Source organism: Procambarus clarkii, chromosome 76 (assembly GCF_040958095.1).
Source record: "Procambarus clarkii isolate CNS0578487 chromosome 76, FALCON_Pclarkii_2.0, whole genome shotgun sequence".
In the NCBI taxonomy this organism is placed as follows: domain Eukaryota; kingdom Metazoa; phylum Arthropoda; class Malacostraca; order Decapoda; family Cambaridae; genus Procambarus; species Procambarus clarkii.
In genome coordinates, this window is record NC_091225.1 from 17,097,303 (window position 1) to 17,114,003 (window position 16,701).

Genomic DNA, 16,701 nt, shown 5'->3' on the forward strand with positions numbered 1-16,701 from the left:
GTATGTTTATTGAGACAAGAAAGAAATACATCTCAAAGGGATAGAGTAGCTTAGGCTATTTCTACCCCCCTCCCCCCCACAGACTATGCAAATATAAGGGCCCAGTCTTTGGAACTCACTCCCTGATGAATTAAAAAATTGTCCAAAAAAATTTACAAAAGTAAGTTGACCAGACCACACACTAGAAGGTGAAGGGACGACGACGTTTCGGTCCGTCCTGGACCATTCTCAAGTCGATTGTAATTTTTACAAAAGTAAAACTTAAAAGTACCTAATTTCATCCTCATAGCTTCCTACCTTGTTGTTCACACTCCCAATGTATCTTGTAGTACCCACTTGCCCAATATAAGTACTTAAGACATATATCTAGACCAGTGTAATCACCTCTGTCAATTTAGATTGTAGTTATTTGTTGATATAAAACCTTGCTACAATGTACCTTTTCACCTTACCAGATATGTTAGGTTAAGGACTTGCCCGAAACACTATGCGTGCTAGTGGCTTTACAAGAATGTAAAAATATCACTAATGAAATCTCATCAACCTATTGTAACTTCTTGTAAATAAAATATTATATTATTATTATAATTTGAGTTATAAAGCCAACATTCTGCTTGTACCTCATTTTGTGTGAATATAGTTTTACCTAAATAAAGTATTATTATTATTATTATTTCCACCCAGGCCGAACAGTTTGTGGTCAAGGAATGATTATGGTTGTAAATTCCAGACAGATGGAGGTATAAGGCACATGCAAACGCCTCAGCCAAGTATCAGTATCAGGCAACTGTTAGTAAGGGTAGAGGGTATCAGTTACAGTATGAGGGGTGTGTAGCCCCCTAGGCGGGGCTGGGGTATGAGGACTGCTTGGAGGAGGGGGCCAAAATGGCTGCTTACTGTTGTAGAGAGTGTGGTGGGGGTTGGTACCTTGGCCGGGGTGTAGAGACGCATGGAGCGGGTGTAGAATCTCCACACAGTGTTGGTAGTCACTGAGCGTTGAGACGGTGCCAGCACTCCTGCCTGGCACCGCCTCTTCCCACACCCCCGGCCAGGTCTGGCACTCTGGCACCCAGGCACCCTCTCTCTCTCACTGGCCCTCTGCCGCCGCCTGCCTCCACACTGACTCATCCCACACACACACACACACACACACACACACACACACACACACACACACACACACACACACACACACACACACACACACACACACACACACACACACCTGAGACACAAGTATACACGACCTGTGTAGCCGGGTGTAGAGTACACCCTGACACCGTGTAACTCCAACATTGTCAGGTTCAAGAAGATGGAGAAAGTCTGGAGATTTGCTACAAGACGGGTGTCAAGAGATAACGAAGCCAAGCTATGATCAGACAGACTTAGAGAGCTCAGTTTAACAATTTGTTGAGAGAGAAAATCCTGAGGAGATATAATCACAACGTGTAAGATACTGGAGGGAGTAGACAGGGACAATCTATTCCACATCGAGGAAAATATGACGAGGAAGAATATAAAGAAGTTAAAAATACAAATTAAGTATTGGTCTGCACTGAAGGCAGGTAGTAAACAGTGAAGGGGTAGTAAACAACAGTGAAAGAGTAGTAAACAACAGTGAAAGAGTAGTAAACAACAGTGAAAGAGTAGTAAACAACAGTGAAGGTGGTAGTAAACAACAGTGAAAGAGTAGTAAACAACAGTGAAGGGGTAGTAAACAACAGTGAAGGGGTATAAACAGCAGTGAAGGGGTATGAACAACAGTGAAGGGGTAGTAAACAACAGTGAAGGGGTAGTAAACAACAGTGTGGGATAGTAAACAACAGTGAAGAGATAATAAACAACAGTGAAAGGATAGTAAACAACAGTGAAGGGATAGTAAACAACAGTGAAGGGGTATAAACAGCAGTGAAGGGGTATAAACAACAGTGAAGGGGTAGTAAACAACAGTGAAGGGGTAGTAAACAGTGAAGGGGTAGTAACAGTGAAGGGGTAGTAAACAACAGTGACGTGGTAGTAAACAACAGTGAAGGGGTATAAACAACAGTGAAGGGGTAGAAACAACAGTGAAGGGATAGTAAATAACAGTGAAGGGGTATAAACAACAGTGAAGGGGTAGTAAACAACAGTAAAGGGATAGTAAACAACAGTGAAGGGGTAGTAAACAACAGTGAAGGGGTAGTAAACAGTGAAGGGGTAGTTAACAGTGAAGGGGTAGTTAACAGTGAATGGGTAGTAAACAGTGAAGGGGTAGTAAACAACAGTAAAGGGGTAGTAAACAACAGTGAAGGGGTAGTAAACAACAGTGAAGGGATAGTAAACAACAGTGAAGGGATAGTAAACAACAGTGAAGGGGTAGTAAACAACAGTGAAGGGGTAGTAAACAACAGTGAAGGGGTAGTAAACAACAGTGAAAGGGTAGTTAACAGTGAATGGGTAGTAAACAACAGTGAAGAGATAGTAAGCAACAGTGAAGGGGTATAAACAACAGTGAAGGGGTAGAAACAACAGTGAAGGGATAGTAAATAACAGTGAAGGGGTATAAACAACAGTGAAGGGGTAGTAAACAACAGTAAAGGGATAGTAAACAACAGTGAAGGGGTAGTAAACAACAGTGAAGGGGTAGTAAACAACAGTGAAGGGGTAGTTAACAGTGAAGGGGTAGTTAACAGTGAATGGGTAGTAAACAGTGAAGGGGTAGTAAACAACAGTAAAGGGGTAGTAAACAACAGTGAAGGGGTAGTAAACAACAGTGAAGGGATAGTAAACAACAGTGAAGGGATAGTAAACAACAGTGAAGGGGTAGTAAACAACAGTGAAGGGGTAGTAAACAACAGTGAAGGGGTAGTAAACAACAGTGAAAGGGTAGTTAACAGTGAATGGGTAGTAAACAACAGTGAAGAGATAGTAAACGACAGTGAAGGGGTAGTAAACAACAGTGAAGGGATAGTAAACAACAGTGAAGGGGTATAAACAACAGTGAAGGGGTATAAACAACAGTGAAGGGGTAGTAAACAGTGAAGGGGTAGTAAACAGTGAAGGGGTAGTAAATAGTGAAGGGGTAGTAAACAGTGAAGGGGTAGTAAACAGTGAAGGGGTAGTAAACAGTGAAGGGGTAGTAAACAGTGAAGGGGTAGTAAACAGTGAAGGGGTAGTAAACAGTGAAGGGGTAGTAAACAGTGAAGGGGTAGTAAACAGTGAAGGGGTAGTAAACAGTGAAGGGGTAGTAAACAGTGAAGGGGTAGTAAACAGTGAAGGGGTAGTAAATAGTGAAGGGGTAGTAAAAAACAAGTGAGTGACGCTGCCCAAAACTTGTCCCTCCTAGGAAAATTAAAAAAATATAAATTTGTTTATATATGTGTTGATTTATTTATTTATATATATACAAGAAGGTACATTAGGGGTTAAGAGATAAATTAAACTACAATACTATAAACTAAACTATGAAAAATAATAAATAAAACTACTATAAATTAAACTACACCGTGAATATAAGGTTCTCAAACTGCCTCTTACAAGTTCAAAAGCCAATGTTATCTAATCCGTGATCATATTTTCTACAGTTATATATTGTAGGGGTTATATAAAACAATTACAAATATAGTATATATTATTTTATAGCATATATGTGTACGAAACGACTGTTATACGCGCGTACTGGAGGTTGATGGTGGCCCTGAAGTGATGCTGTGGGCACGTCTCCCACACCTGTCACACACCTGCCCCCACACCTGCCTCCAGCCACACACACACACCACACCTACCACTAGGTGAGTACACACCTGCCTCCAGCCCCCCACACCTGCACTCGTCATCGTAAGACAAGACTGTGTTGGGATATAACTTGGTAAGCCTCAGCTACCCTGGCTCTGTTGATATCCCCCAAGATATCAAAATATATCAACAGTAGTTGCTTTAAAGTGACTACACACGACTGGTAATGCTAGTAATGAATGCTTCGACTACCTATATGTAATTTAGGTACATATATAGCTGATCTATTTTTCTGTTTGTGTTTAGTTCATGTAATACGCCTTTGACCCTCTCTGGACGAAGCATTTACCCCAAGGACAATATTTACCTGAATTTACCTATAATTATCTGCCCTTTTCTCAACCAGTTTAAGAGGTAAACTAAGTATAGGACTAACTAATCAATAAAATGTAACCTACCTAACCTAAATAAACTACCTAAGGGAGCCGATCGGCCGAGCGGACAGCACACGACTTGTGATCCTGTGGTCCCGGGTTCGATCCCAGGCGCCGGCGAGAAACAATGGGCAGAGTTTCTTTCACCCTATGCCCCTATTACCTAGCAGTAAAAATAGGTACCTGGGTGTTAGTCAGCTGTCATGGGCTGCTTCCTGGGGGTGGAGGCCTGGTCGAGGACCAGGCCGCGGGGACACTAAAGCCCCGAAATCATCTCAAGATAACGTCAAGATATACCTTACCTCCTGATTTTCAACCTATTGTCTTGCTATGATTAAAGCATCCCCGTGGCGCAGTGGTTAAATACTCGCCCGGCGCTTCGCAAGCACTTTGGCCTGGGTTCGTATCCTGGCCGGGGAGGATTGACCGGGCGCCAGTCCTTAACTGTAGCTTCTGTTCACCCAGCAGTGAATGGGTACCTGGTTGTTAAACGGTTTGTTGGGTTGTATTCCGGGGAAAATTAGGATTAAGGAGCTGCTCGAAATGCTATGTGCTTTAAAAGAATGTAAGAACTCTGTGTATGTATGTATGTATATGTAAATATATATACTGTAATATAATATATATAATATAAAGTAAAAATTAATAATTACAACTGAATTTGTAAAATTGCTGAAATCTGCTGGGGGAAAAAACTTAAACTGCATTCCTTATACTGTATTTAGTTGTCCCTCGTGCTCATGGTTACACATTGGTATTTTGAGAAAGGTAATTTTCTAGTTATTAAAACTGAATACGTATATTGAAAAACTTACTACAATGCTGTATTACTTAAATGAAGGTGAATGAAATACCCAGTTTATGTTTATGTGTATTAAAAACTAATTTTCGGATATAACCTACATCCTTTCTCAAGGTACTGTATGCAATGTTCTGATCATTATATACAGTACTGTATAAGCTCACTGAACCAGATATCAGGGTTACCCCAGCCCAAAACGCATCCGGATAAGTTTGTGAATATGACCCTGCTAAATCGTTTAACAACCAGGTACCCATTTTACTGTTGTGTTAAACAGAGGCTACAGTTAAGAATTTGTGCACAGTAAATCCTCACGGGCCAGGATACGAACCCAGGACAAAGCGCTCGCTAAACACTCATAAAATTCATGTTGGTAATGGTGCAAAAATTGCAAATATGGTCTTTTTTATTTTCCCTGTAAGAATTCTGCTTATCCAGGTGTTTGGCTTATCAGGTGAAGGGTCCTTCCTATATAGTCCGGATAAGCGAGCTTAGATAATACCTTAAGAAAGGATATAGGTTACAGCAAAAAATTGGGTTTTAAATACTCTTAAACATAATTTTTTTTTTTCGTTCATCACTGAATACTGTATATTGTTAAGCTGAATTAGACTATGTTTGATTAGGTCATGGCAAGTAAGGTTAGGTCATGTTAGGTTAGGTCAGGTCATGTTAGGTTAGGTCATGTCATGTTAGGTTAGGTCATGTTAGGTTAGGTCATGTTAGGTTAGGTCATGTTAGGTTAGGTCATGTTAGTCTAGGTCATGTTAGTCTAGGTCATGTTAGTCTAGGTCATGTTAGTCTAGGTCATGTTAGTCTAGGTCATGTTAGTCTAGGTCATGTTAGTCTAGGTCATGTTAGTCTAGGTCATGTTGGTTTAGGTCATGGTGGGTTAGGTCAGGTAGTGTTACGTTAGGATCGATTAAGTTGGAATACATTTGGTATGTTTTAAGATATGTTGCCTAACCATTATGGGTATGAAGTAACTTAAGTTCAACAAAACAGACCTAAGTTTTTATTCATCTACTGAACTTTGAAGACCAAACCACACACCAGAAGGTGAAGAGATGACGACATTTTGGTCCGTCCTGGACCATTATCAAGTTGATTGTGATAATGGCCCAGAATCGCCTTGATAATGGTCTAGGTTGGACTGAAACATTGTCGTCTTCTTGTTTTCTGGTGTGTGATTTTATTCTTCATATCTTCAATCACATTATTGTGACTCATCGTCTTCATCTACTTTGTTTACATAAGAACATAAGAATGTTCTTCTGAAGAACATCTGAAGAACAAAAGCAACTGCAGAAGGCCTATTGGCCCATACGAGGCAGCTCCCATCTATAACCCCCCAATCCCACTCATATACATGTCCACTCATTTAGCTTAGGCTTATACCTCAGTCTTTGTATTACAACACTGGAGCCCTGAAGCTGAAATTTCATTAATTCTCTGTGTGTGATTGACTTCTATATTGAGTGGAATACCCATAATTTTTAGCCGAGACTTGGTCTGCCAAGTTTTCGTAGAATCTGTTATTAGGATTGACTCGCTATTTGGATACTGGATCTGATATACTGCACAGTTTGGATACAGGTTAACTTGACTCTTCCAATTTGTCAAGCTGTTCTTGTCGAATTAGGTAAAGGTTAATCGGGTGTAGTCAGTGCTGGGTTATCCATTAAGCAAATGATGCTCAGTGCCTAGGACCTACAATAGAGTGGGGGGTCTATGAAAAATACAACAAGAACTTTTCTATCCTTTATGTAGAGAATATTATTAAATTGATATCGAGTTAATTTTTTCCTTTTATTTCTTATTCCTATTAGTATGTATTTGTTACTTGTTTATTTTCTATGCTATTTTATTTATGCATATTCTGACTATAGATGAATGCAAAATAGTATGTGTTAGGGAGTCTAATGGCTGAGTGGACAGTGCTCAAGGTTCGTAGTCCGAAGGGTCCAGGTTCGATCCCCGGCGAAGGTGGAAACAAATTGGCACAGTTTCTTTCACCCTGAGGCCCTTGTTCACCTAGTAGTAAATAGATACCTGGGAGTTAGACAGCTGCTACGGCCTGCTTCCTGGAGATGTGTGTGCGTGTGTGAAAATTAGGATTAAGGACCTGCCCGAAACGCTATGCGTGCTAGTGGCTGTACAAGAATGTAAGAACTGGTTGATACTGGTTGATGGGGTTCTGGGAGTTCTTCTACTCCCCAAGCCCGGCCCGAGGCCAGGCTCGACTTGTGAGAGTTTGGTCCACCAGGCTGTTGCTTGGAGCGGCCCGCAGGCCCACATACCCACCACAGCCCGGCTGGTCCGGCACTCCTTGGAGGAATAAATCTAGTTTCCTCTTGAAAATGTCCACGGTTGTTCCGGCAATATTTCTTATGCTTGCTGGGAGGACGTTGAACAACCGCGGACCTCTGATGTTTATACAGTGTTCTCTGATTGTGCCTATGGCACCTCTGCTCTTCATTGGTTCTATTCTACATTTTCTTCCATGTCGTTCACTCCAGTACGTTGTTATTTTACTGTGTAGATTTGGTACTTGGCCCTCCAGTATCTTCCAGGTGTATATTATTTGATATCTCTCTCGTCTTCTTTCTAGTGAGTACATTTGGAGGGCTTTGAGACGATCCCAATAATTTAGGTGCTTTATTGCGTCTATGCGTGCCGTATATGTTCTCTGTATTCCCTCTATTTCAGCAACTCTTGTATATATAAATAAATAATAAGAACATAAGAACAAAGGCAACTGCAGAAGGCCTATTGGCCCATACGAGGCAGCTCCTATTTATAACCACCCAATCCCACTCATATACTTGTCCATAATAAAAAAAAGTAGGTACTAGCTTGTGTTATTAGTATATGGTGTCAAATCTGGCCCCATATCTTAGAGGTGTCTAAGGCCTACAAGTCTTAACATGACCCTGGGTATGATCATACGGTACACTGCTTATTGGTTCTTTTGTCCACAAATTCTCATTATAAAAACTGCATATTTATATTTTTTTACTTTTGTATAACCACACTACTCAATATGCATCAGGCCATACATTTTTTTTGTTTTTTTTGTGTGTGATTTGGGCATCAGATGAGGTACTAGAACTGGTGACATTGTTCAGCATTATGTTATACTGTACTTTGTCTTAATTACAGTGTCTTATGTACTGTAATTTGTTTTAATTACAGAATTCATTTACAGAAATTATAAAACACAATTTGAGAATGTAGTACAATATTAATTAAAATGATTTGATTTTACAGTTATGCTTTGAGACGATGTTGATGCCATATTACATGTCTGGAGGAAACTGAAGTGGACAGACGCAGGAACAATAAAAGGTTGGGATTTGCTCTATGGCTTCATGACCCTAGTCTTTTCCAGCCTTTCCTCTCCTCTCTTAATATTCTGACTCCTGTCAATTTCCAAGTTGAATAGGAATCTAAATAGTTTATAATATATATAAATGATTTAGATTCAGGTTTGAGTAGCAACATTTGCAAATTTGCCGATGATACGAAAATCGGTAGGGAAATTAATTCAGAGGAGGACTCACTATCACTTCAAGTTGATCTAGATAGGGTTTTGAAATGGTCAAAGGATTGGCAGATGCAGTTTAATGCTGATAAATGTAAAGTTCTGAGGTTAGGTAATGATGATAGAGTTACAAGATACGAGCTAGATGGTGTTGTGATTGCGAAGTCGGATTGCGAAAGGGATCTGGGAGTTATCCAATTTATACCCATTGTTTCGTGCTCTGTCTTGTGTTGATACTTTTAATACCCTATTAATATCCCCTTTGTTATGTCCATTCATCCACTTGTAAACCTCTATCATGTCACCCCTAACTCTTCGCCTTTCCAGTGAATGCAACTTAAGCTTTGTTAATCTTTCTTCATATGAAAGATTTCTAATTTGGGGGAATTAACTTAGTCATCCTACGCTGGACACGTTCAAGTGAATTTATATCCATTCTATAGTACGGCGACCAAAACTGAACTGCATAATCTAAATGGGGCCTAACCAAGTAAGCAAGATATAGCTTAAGAGCCACACCAGGTGTCTTGTTACTAACGCTGCGGTCAATAAATCCGAGTGTCGAATTTGCCTTATTACGAACATTCATGCATTGATCCTTTTTGTTTTAAATTCTTACTAATCATAACTTCCAGATCCCTTTCGCAATCTGACTTCGCAATCTCAACACCATCTAGCTTGTATCTTGCAACTCTATCATCATTACCTAGCCTCAGAACTTTACATTTATCAGCATTAAACTGCATCTGCCAATCCTTTGACCATTTCAAAACCCTATCTAGATCAACTTGAAGTGATAGTGAGTCCTCCTCCGAATTAATTTCCCTACCGATTTTCGTATCATCGGCAAATTTGCAAATGTTGCTACTCAAACCTGAATCTAAATCATTTATATATATTATAAACAACAGAGGTCCCAGGACAGAGCCTTGAGGCACTCCACTTACAACATTTTCCCACTCTGACTTGATTCCATTTATACTAACTCTCTGTTTCCTTTGGTATAGCCATGCCCTAATCCAGCTTAATATAGCACCCCCAATACCATGAGACTCTATCTTTTTAATCAGTCTTTCATGTGGCACTGTATCAAAAGCTTTGCTAAAGTCAAGGTATACAACATCGCAATCCTTACCACTATCAACTGCCTCAACAATGCTAGAATAAAAAGATAACAAATTTGTTAAACATGAACGGCCATTTATAAAACCATGTTGCGACTCAATTATTAATTTTTGGGTTTAAATTCTCAATTTTGATTTTATTACCAAATTAGAAATCTTTCATATGAAGAAAGATTAACAAAGCTTAAGTTGCATTCACTGGAAAGGCGAAGAGTTAGGGGTGACATGATAGAGGTTTACAAGTGGATGAATGGACATAACCGGGGGGATATTAATAGGGTGTTGAAAGTGTCAACACAGGACAGAACACGAAACAATGGGTATAAATTGGATAAGTTTAGATTTAGGAAAGACTTGGGTAAATACTGGTTCAGTAACAGGGTTGTTGATTTGTGGAACCAATTGCCGCGTAACATTGTGGAGGTGGGGTCCCTCGATTGTTTCAAGCACGGGTTGGACAAGTATATGAGTGGGATTGGGTGGTTATAGAATAGGAGCTGCCTCGTATGGGCCAATAGGCCTTCTGCAGTTACCTTTGTTCTTATGTTCTTAAGTCCTATTGGCCAATACGAGACAAGTCCTGTTGGCCAATACGAGACGAGTCCTATTGGCCAATACGAGACAAGTCCTATTGGCCAATACGAGACAAGTCCTATTGGCCGATACGAGACAAGTCCTATTGGCCAATACGAGACAAGTCCTATTGGTCTATACTAGGCAGCTGCTATTGACCCATACGAGCCAACTATATACGTCCAAACAAGCATATTTTCCAGTGATATAAAATTCACCAAATCACAAATTAAAATATACCTAATTATTCACCATTAATTCCATGACTAAAAAGCTTAAATTTGCAACTATTTGTGAATAATATTTCATTTTCAATCAGCCAACATACACTTCTTAATGAATTAGGAAAGACTTGGGTAAATACTGGTTCAGTAACAGGGTTGTTGATTTGTGGAACCAATTACCGCGTAACGTGCTGGAGGTGGGGTCCCTCGATTGTTTCAAGCGCGGGTTGGACAAGTATATGAGTGGGATTGGGTTGTTATAAATAGGAGCTGCCTCGTATGGGCCAATGGGCCTTCTGCAGTTACCTTTGTTCTTATGTTCTTATGTTCTTAAATTGGATAAGTTTAGATTTAGGAAAGACTTGGGTAAATACTGGTTCAGTAACAGGGTTGTTGATTTGTGGAACCAATTGCCGTGTAACATGGTGGAGGTGGGGTCCCTCGATTGTTTCAAGCATGGAGGTGCGTCAGCTTAAAAAACAACGAGAAGTAACGAAGGAGGAGACCAGCAGTAAAGGGACCTCGTCTTGGAGAGTTGCGAAAGACAGGGGCCTTAAGAAGACTTTGATAAAGCCGCCTTCAAACGCCATAGCAACTTCAAATTCATTTGACGTTTTGGAGGACGAGTGCTGTGGAGAAACTGTGGATCGCGCAAAAGGGAAAGCAACGAAGAGAAAGGAAGCGCAGGCCCCTCAGAAAGTAAAGGAAGTACCTAAGCAAACATTAGTTGTGGGAGATTCCCAGATAAGGTATTTGGATAGAACGTTTTGTGCTAGAGATAGGGGGAACAGGTTAAGGGTTTGCTATCCCGGAGCTGGCATTGGTGATATTATAAACAACATGAATGATATTATGGCTGGTAATGGGAACAATCCCATTATTTGCATTAGCGTGGGAGGAAATGATGTTGGTCGAGTCAGGAGTGAGGAACTGATTCAGAGGTATAAAACAGCCATAGAGTTAGTTAGGAGCAAGGGAGGAATCCCGATCATATGTGGCATTCTTCCAAGAAAGGGAGTGGGAAATGAATGGATATCGAGGGCACTTGGTGTCAATTGCCGGCTGGAAAGATATTGCAAATCAAATGCAATATCTTTCATAGACAACTGGGAACACTTCTATGGAAGAAATGAAATGTATGCTCGTGATGGGGTGCATCTATCGAGAGCTGGGGTTGTTGCTGTTGCGAACTCGTTAGAAGAAGTGGTTAGAGGTGTTTGTTTGGGTTTAAACTGTTAGTAGATAGAGGTATGGGAATTGATTTGGAGGAAGGAGGTAATAAAAGTATGTGTTTGTGGGAGAAAGGAATTGACAAAACGATCAGGGAAAGAGAAGGTCCGCAAAATAACAATTCACTTAGGGTATATTACACTAACAGTAGAAGTCTAAGAAATAAAATTAACGAATTAAATGCTCTTGTCTGCACAGAAAAAATAGATATTATTGCACTTACCGAAACGTGGATGAATGTAGAAAATAGAGAACTATTAGCTGAATATCAAATATATGGATTTAAACTATTTCACACAGATAGATATATTAGACGAGGAGGTGGAGTAGCCATATATGTTAGGGACAATTTGAAATGTAGTCTCAAAGAGGGAATCAAAACAGAGCCACACACAGAAACTATTTGGATTGAATTAAACGAAAAAGCTAATAATATTATAATAGGAGTAATATATAGGCCACCAAATTTAGACAGAATGGAAGCAAAGCATCTATGGGATGAAATATCTAGAGCATCTAGATCTAACAGTATTTATGTCATGGGTGACTTTAATTTTAGCGGAATAAACTGGTTGAACAAAACAGGGAATAGTGAAGCAGAAGATTTTCTAGAATTAATTGACGATTGCTTTCTTACGCAACACATTAAGGAACCAACACGGGAAAATAATATTTTAGATTTAGTGTTAACTAACAGGGAAACGCAAATTAATGACATCGAAATAGGGAGTGAGCTAGGGAGCAGTGATCACAAAGAAATCAGATTTAGCATAGAATGGAATAGACCAGTAGGAGAAAATTCTGTTAAAGTGCCAGATTTTCGAAAAGCTGATTTTAATAGCCTAAGAAATTTTTTGGGTCAAATTGATTGGAAAGGCTTGGGTATCGGGTGTGGGCCGGTCTTGGAGCGAGACATGAACCCAGCGATAGGTGACTTAAATGGGGATTTCGATGTGGATTCAATATATAACTTATTTAAGAATATTCTAAACAAAGCACAGGAACGTAGTATACCATACAAATTGAATAGATCGTATACTAATGACCCAAAGTGGATAACAAAGAATTTGAAGAACCTTATAGGTAAAAAGAGAGCTTGGTACAAATGGATTAAAAATGGGGAGGTCACTTTAGAACAGGAATTCGTACAACTGGTTAGATATGTTAAAAAAGAGATAAGGAAAGCAAAAAGAAACTATGAAGTTCGCATAGCAGGGCAAGCAAAGACAAATCCTAAAGGGTTTTTTCAGTTATATCGTACTAAGACTAGGGAAAGGATAGGTCCATTAAAAACTGAGACAGGTCAAATAACAGATAGTGATGAAGAGATGAGTAGTATTTTTAATAAATATTTTGTATCTGTATTTACTAAAGAGGAACTTAACAATATGCCTTCAGCCGAACAAGTCTATGTGGGTGGGGACGAGGACAGGTTGACGAGTTTAGCAGTTACCAGGGAGGATGTTCTTAAACAAATAGTAAAACTCAAACCAAATAAGTCCCCAGGGCCGGATGAAGTGTTTGCTAGGGTGCTTAAAGAATGCAAAGAGGAGCTTTGTGACCCACTGTCAACCATATTTAATAAATCAATAGAGTCAGGCAGAGTGCCAGAGTTTTGGAAAGTTGCTAATGTGATACCAGTTTTTAAGAAAGGAGATAGATCACTTGCGTCTAACTATCGACCAATTAGCCTAACGTCTATTGTGGGAAAGTTACTCGAATCTATAATAGCAAATAAAATTCGTCTTCATCTTGAAAAACATAAATTAATAATTGAGTCGCAACATGGTTTTATAAATGGCCGTTCATGTTTAACAAATTTGTTATCTTTTTATTCTAGCATTGTTGAGGCAGTTGATAGTGGTAAGGATTGCGATGTTGTATACCTTGACTTTAGCAAAGCTTTTGATACAGTGCCACATGAAAGACTGATTAAAAAAATAGAGTCTCATGGTATTGGGGGTGCTATATTAAGCTGGATTAGGGCATGGCTATACCAAAGGAAACAGAGAGTTAGTATAAATGGAATCAAGTCAGAGTGGGAAAATGTTGTAAGTGGAGTGCCTCAAGGCTCTGTCCTGGGACCTCTGTTGTTTATAATATATATAAATGATTTAGATTCAGGTTTGAGTAGCAACATTTGCAAATTTGCCGATGATACGAAAATCGGTAGGGAAATTAATTCGGAGGAGGACTCACTATCACTTCAAGTTGATCTAGATAGGGTTTTGAAATGGTCAAAGGATTGGCAGATGCAGTTTAATGCTGATAAATGTAAAGTTCTGAGGTTAGGTAATGATGATAGAGTTACAAGATACGAGCTAGATGGTGTTGTGATTGCGAAGTCGGATTGCGAAAGGGATCTGGGAGTTATGATTAGTAAGAATTTAAAACAAAAGGATCAATGCATAAATGTTCGTAATAAGGCAAATCGGACACTTGGATTTATTAATCGCAGCGTTAGTAACAAGACACCTGGTGTGGTTCTCAAGCTATATCTTGCTCTAGTTAGGCCCCATTTAGATTATGCAGTTCAGTTTTGGTCGCCATATTATAGAATGGATATAAATTCACTTGAACGTGTCCAGCGTAGGATGACTAAGTTAATTCCCCAAATTAGAAATCTTTCATATGAAGAAAGATTAACAAAGCTTAAGTTGCATTCACTGGAAAGGCGAAGAGTTAGGGGTGACATGATAGAGGTTTACAAGTGGATGAATGGACATAACCGGGGGGATATTAATAGGGTATTAAAAGTATCAACACAGGACAGAACACGAAACAATGGATATAAATTGGATAAGTTTAGATTTAGGAAAGACTTGGGTAAATACTGGTTCAGTAACAGGGTTGTTGATTTGTGGAACCAATTGCCGCGTAACATTGTGGAGGTGGGGTCCCTCGATTGTTTCAAGCACGGGTTGGACAAGTATATGAGTGGGATTGGGTGGTTATAGAATAGGAGCTGCCTCGTATGGGCCAATAGGCCTTCTGCAGTTACCTTTGTTCTTATGTTCTTATGTTCTTATGGGTTGGACATGTATATGTGTGGGATTGGGTGGTTATAAATAGGAGCTGCCTCGCATGGGCCAATAGGCCTTCTGCAGTTGCCTTTGTTCTTATGTTATAGATAGGAGCTGCCTCGTATGGGCCAATAGGCCTTCTGCAGTTACCTTTGTTCTTATGTAACAAAGGGGATATTAATAGGGTATTAAAAGTATCAACACAGGACAGAACACGAAACCATGGGTATAAATTGGATAAATTTAGATTTAGGAAAGACTTGGGTAAATACTGGTTCGGTAACTGGGTTGTTGATTTGTGGAACCAATTACCTGTAACGTGGTGGAGGTGGGGTCCCTTGATTGTTTCAAGCATGGGTTGGACATGTATATGTGTAGGATTGGGTGGTTATAGATAGGAGCTGCCTCGTATGGGCCAATAGGCCTTCTGCAGTTGCCTTTGTTCTTATGAATCTAATTCCCTCCTTCCTTTTTTTTGACGTTCATGTTCACAGCTCTGCATCAGGTTTCTCTTTCTCTTTCTGTGTTTACCGCTAACCCATGCATAGTGGTATGTACATTCACTTGTTGACCAAATTTACATTAACTTCTTTTCCTACCATCCTACTTCTGTTAAGAAAATGTGGAATTTGCCTTTTGACATGCTAACACTCTTTAGAGAAATCTGGTTCACTGATTTCACAATGAAATCAGATTTAACCAGATTGCTCTGGTTAACCCCATTTAGATTATGCAGTTCAGTTTTGGTCGCCGTACTATAGAATGAATGTAAATTCACTTGAACGTGTCCAGCGTAGGATGACAAAAATCAACACAAGACAGAACACGAAACAATGGGTATAAATTGGATAAGTTTAGATTTACATAAGAACAAAGGCAACTGCAGAAGGCCTATTGGCCCATACGAGGCAGCTCCTATCTATACCCACCCAATCCCACTCATATACATGTCCAAATCCCGCTTGAAACAATCGAGGGACCCCACCTCCAACACGTTACGCGGTAATTGGTTCCACAAATCAACAACCCTGTTGATTTAGGAAAGACTTGGGTAAATACTGGTTCGGTAACAGAGTTGTTGATTTGTGGAACCAATTACCGCGTACAATGGTAGAGGTGGGGTCCCTCGATTGTTTCAAGCGTGAGTTGGACATGTATATGAGTGGGATTGAGTGGTTATAAGTAGGAACTGCCTTGTATGGGCCAATAGGGTTTTGCAGTTACATTTGTTCTTATGTTCTTACATTCATCCCATCTTTACCTTCTCTTACCTGCTCCTCACCTGTCATGTATATTATCTCAGTCAATCAATCATTTGCCTGTACACACGTTCACTTCAATCAGAAGTGTTCACCTGTTCACTCCAGCCACAACTTTCACACCTGGATAATAGTCCTGGGCAGACTGAAACGTCGTCGTTCCTCCATCTTCTGAGTTTGGTCATCAAGTTAGGTTATATTTTGAACAGTTTGTCTGTTTTGTTTTAACAATTATTAATATGTATTGTAACAGGCTTTATTGAGCTTCCCACTATCTTTTTCAGGACTTGTTTGTGCAATGAAAATTTTACTTTGCTGCAAATATACAAAAAATGTGATATATCATTTGTAAGGTTTAAAATATTGTCCAGCTTAACAACAAAGATAAGTTTTAGTGTAGAAAACTGTTGTAGATTGTACACGCATCCAAATGAGTTAACTTATTTGTTATTGTGAACTGCTTCGTATGGGCCAATAGGCCTTCTGCAGGTACCTTTGTTCCTACATTCATCCTATCTTTACCTTCTCTTACCTGCTCCTCACCTCTCAATGGTATATTATCTCAGTCAATCATTCATTTGCCTATACACGTGTTCACTTCAATCACAAGTGTTCACCTGTTCACTCCAGCCACAACTTTCCTGAGACTGGTGTAGAAGACATTCTGGTGAGCACTTACACTAATGTTTTAGCAGCTTGTGCAATAACAAAAAAAAGACAAAGCCCAAGGAACGTGATAAGGCATAGTTTTAGTATAATTGTAGTATTTATACT

At 39.6% G+C, this 16,701-nt stretch overlaps 2 protein-coding genes across 30 annotated transcripts in view; one reads left to right on the forward strand and one right to left on the reverse strand.

The window, feature by feature from the left end:
• Window positions 1-1,118, reverse strand: part of LOC123771498 (uncharacterized) — a 29,383-nt gene extending 28,265 nt beyond the window's left edge. The window contains exon 1 of one of the 2 annotated variants that reach the window (XM_045764073.2): window positions 928-1,118. In XM_045764073.2, coding sequence (XP_045620029.1) covers window positions 928-951 — 24 coding nt within the window. In that variant the 5' untranslated portion in view covers window positions 952-1,118. Of the gene's footprint in view, window positions 1-897 lie in introns of both variants that reach the window. The other variant, XM_045764072.2, reaches the window with a different exon arrangement.
• Window positions 1-16,701, forward strand: part of LOC123771496 (RRM_XMAS2 and SAC3_GANP domain-containing protein xmas) — an 88,335-nt gene that overhangs the window by 28,910 nt on the left and 42,724 nt on the right. For 5 of the 28 annotated variants that reach the window (XR_011224770.1, XR_011224774.1, XR_011224776.1 and 2 more), the window contains exon 2: window positions 8,221-8,298. The gene's annotated coding sequence lies outside the window, so the exon portion shown is untranslated. Of the gene's footprint in view, window positions 1-3,491; window positions 3,848-8,220; window positions 8,299-16,701 lie in introns of those variants that run through there. The other 23 variants (XR_006774510.2, XR_006774509.2, XR_011224773.1 and 20 more) reach the window with 20 other exon arrangements.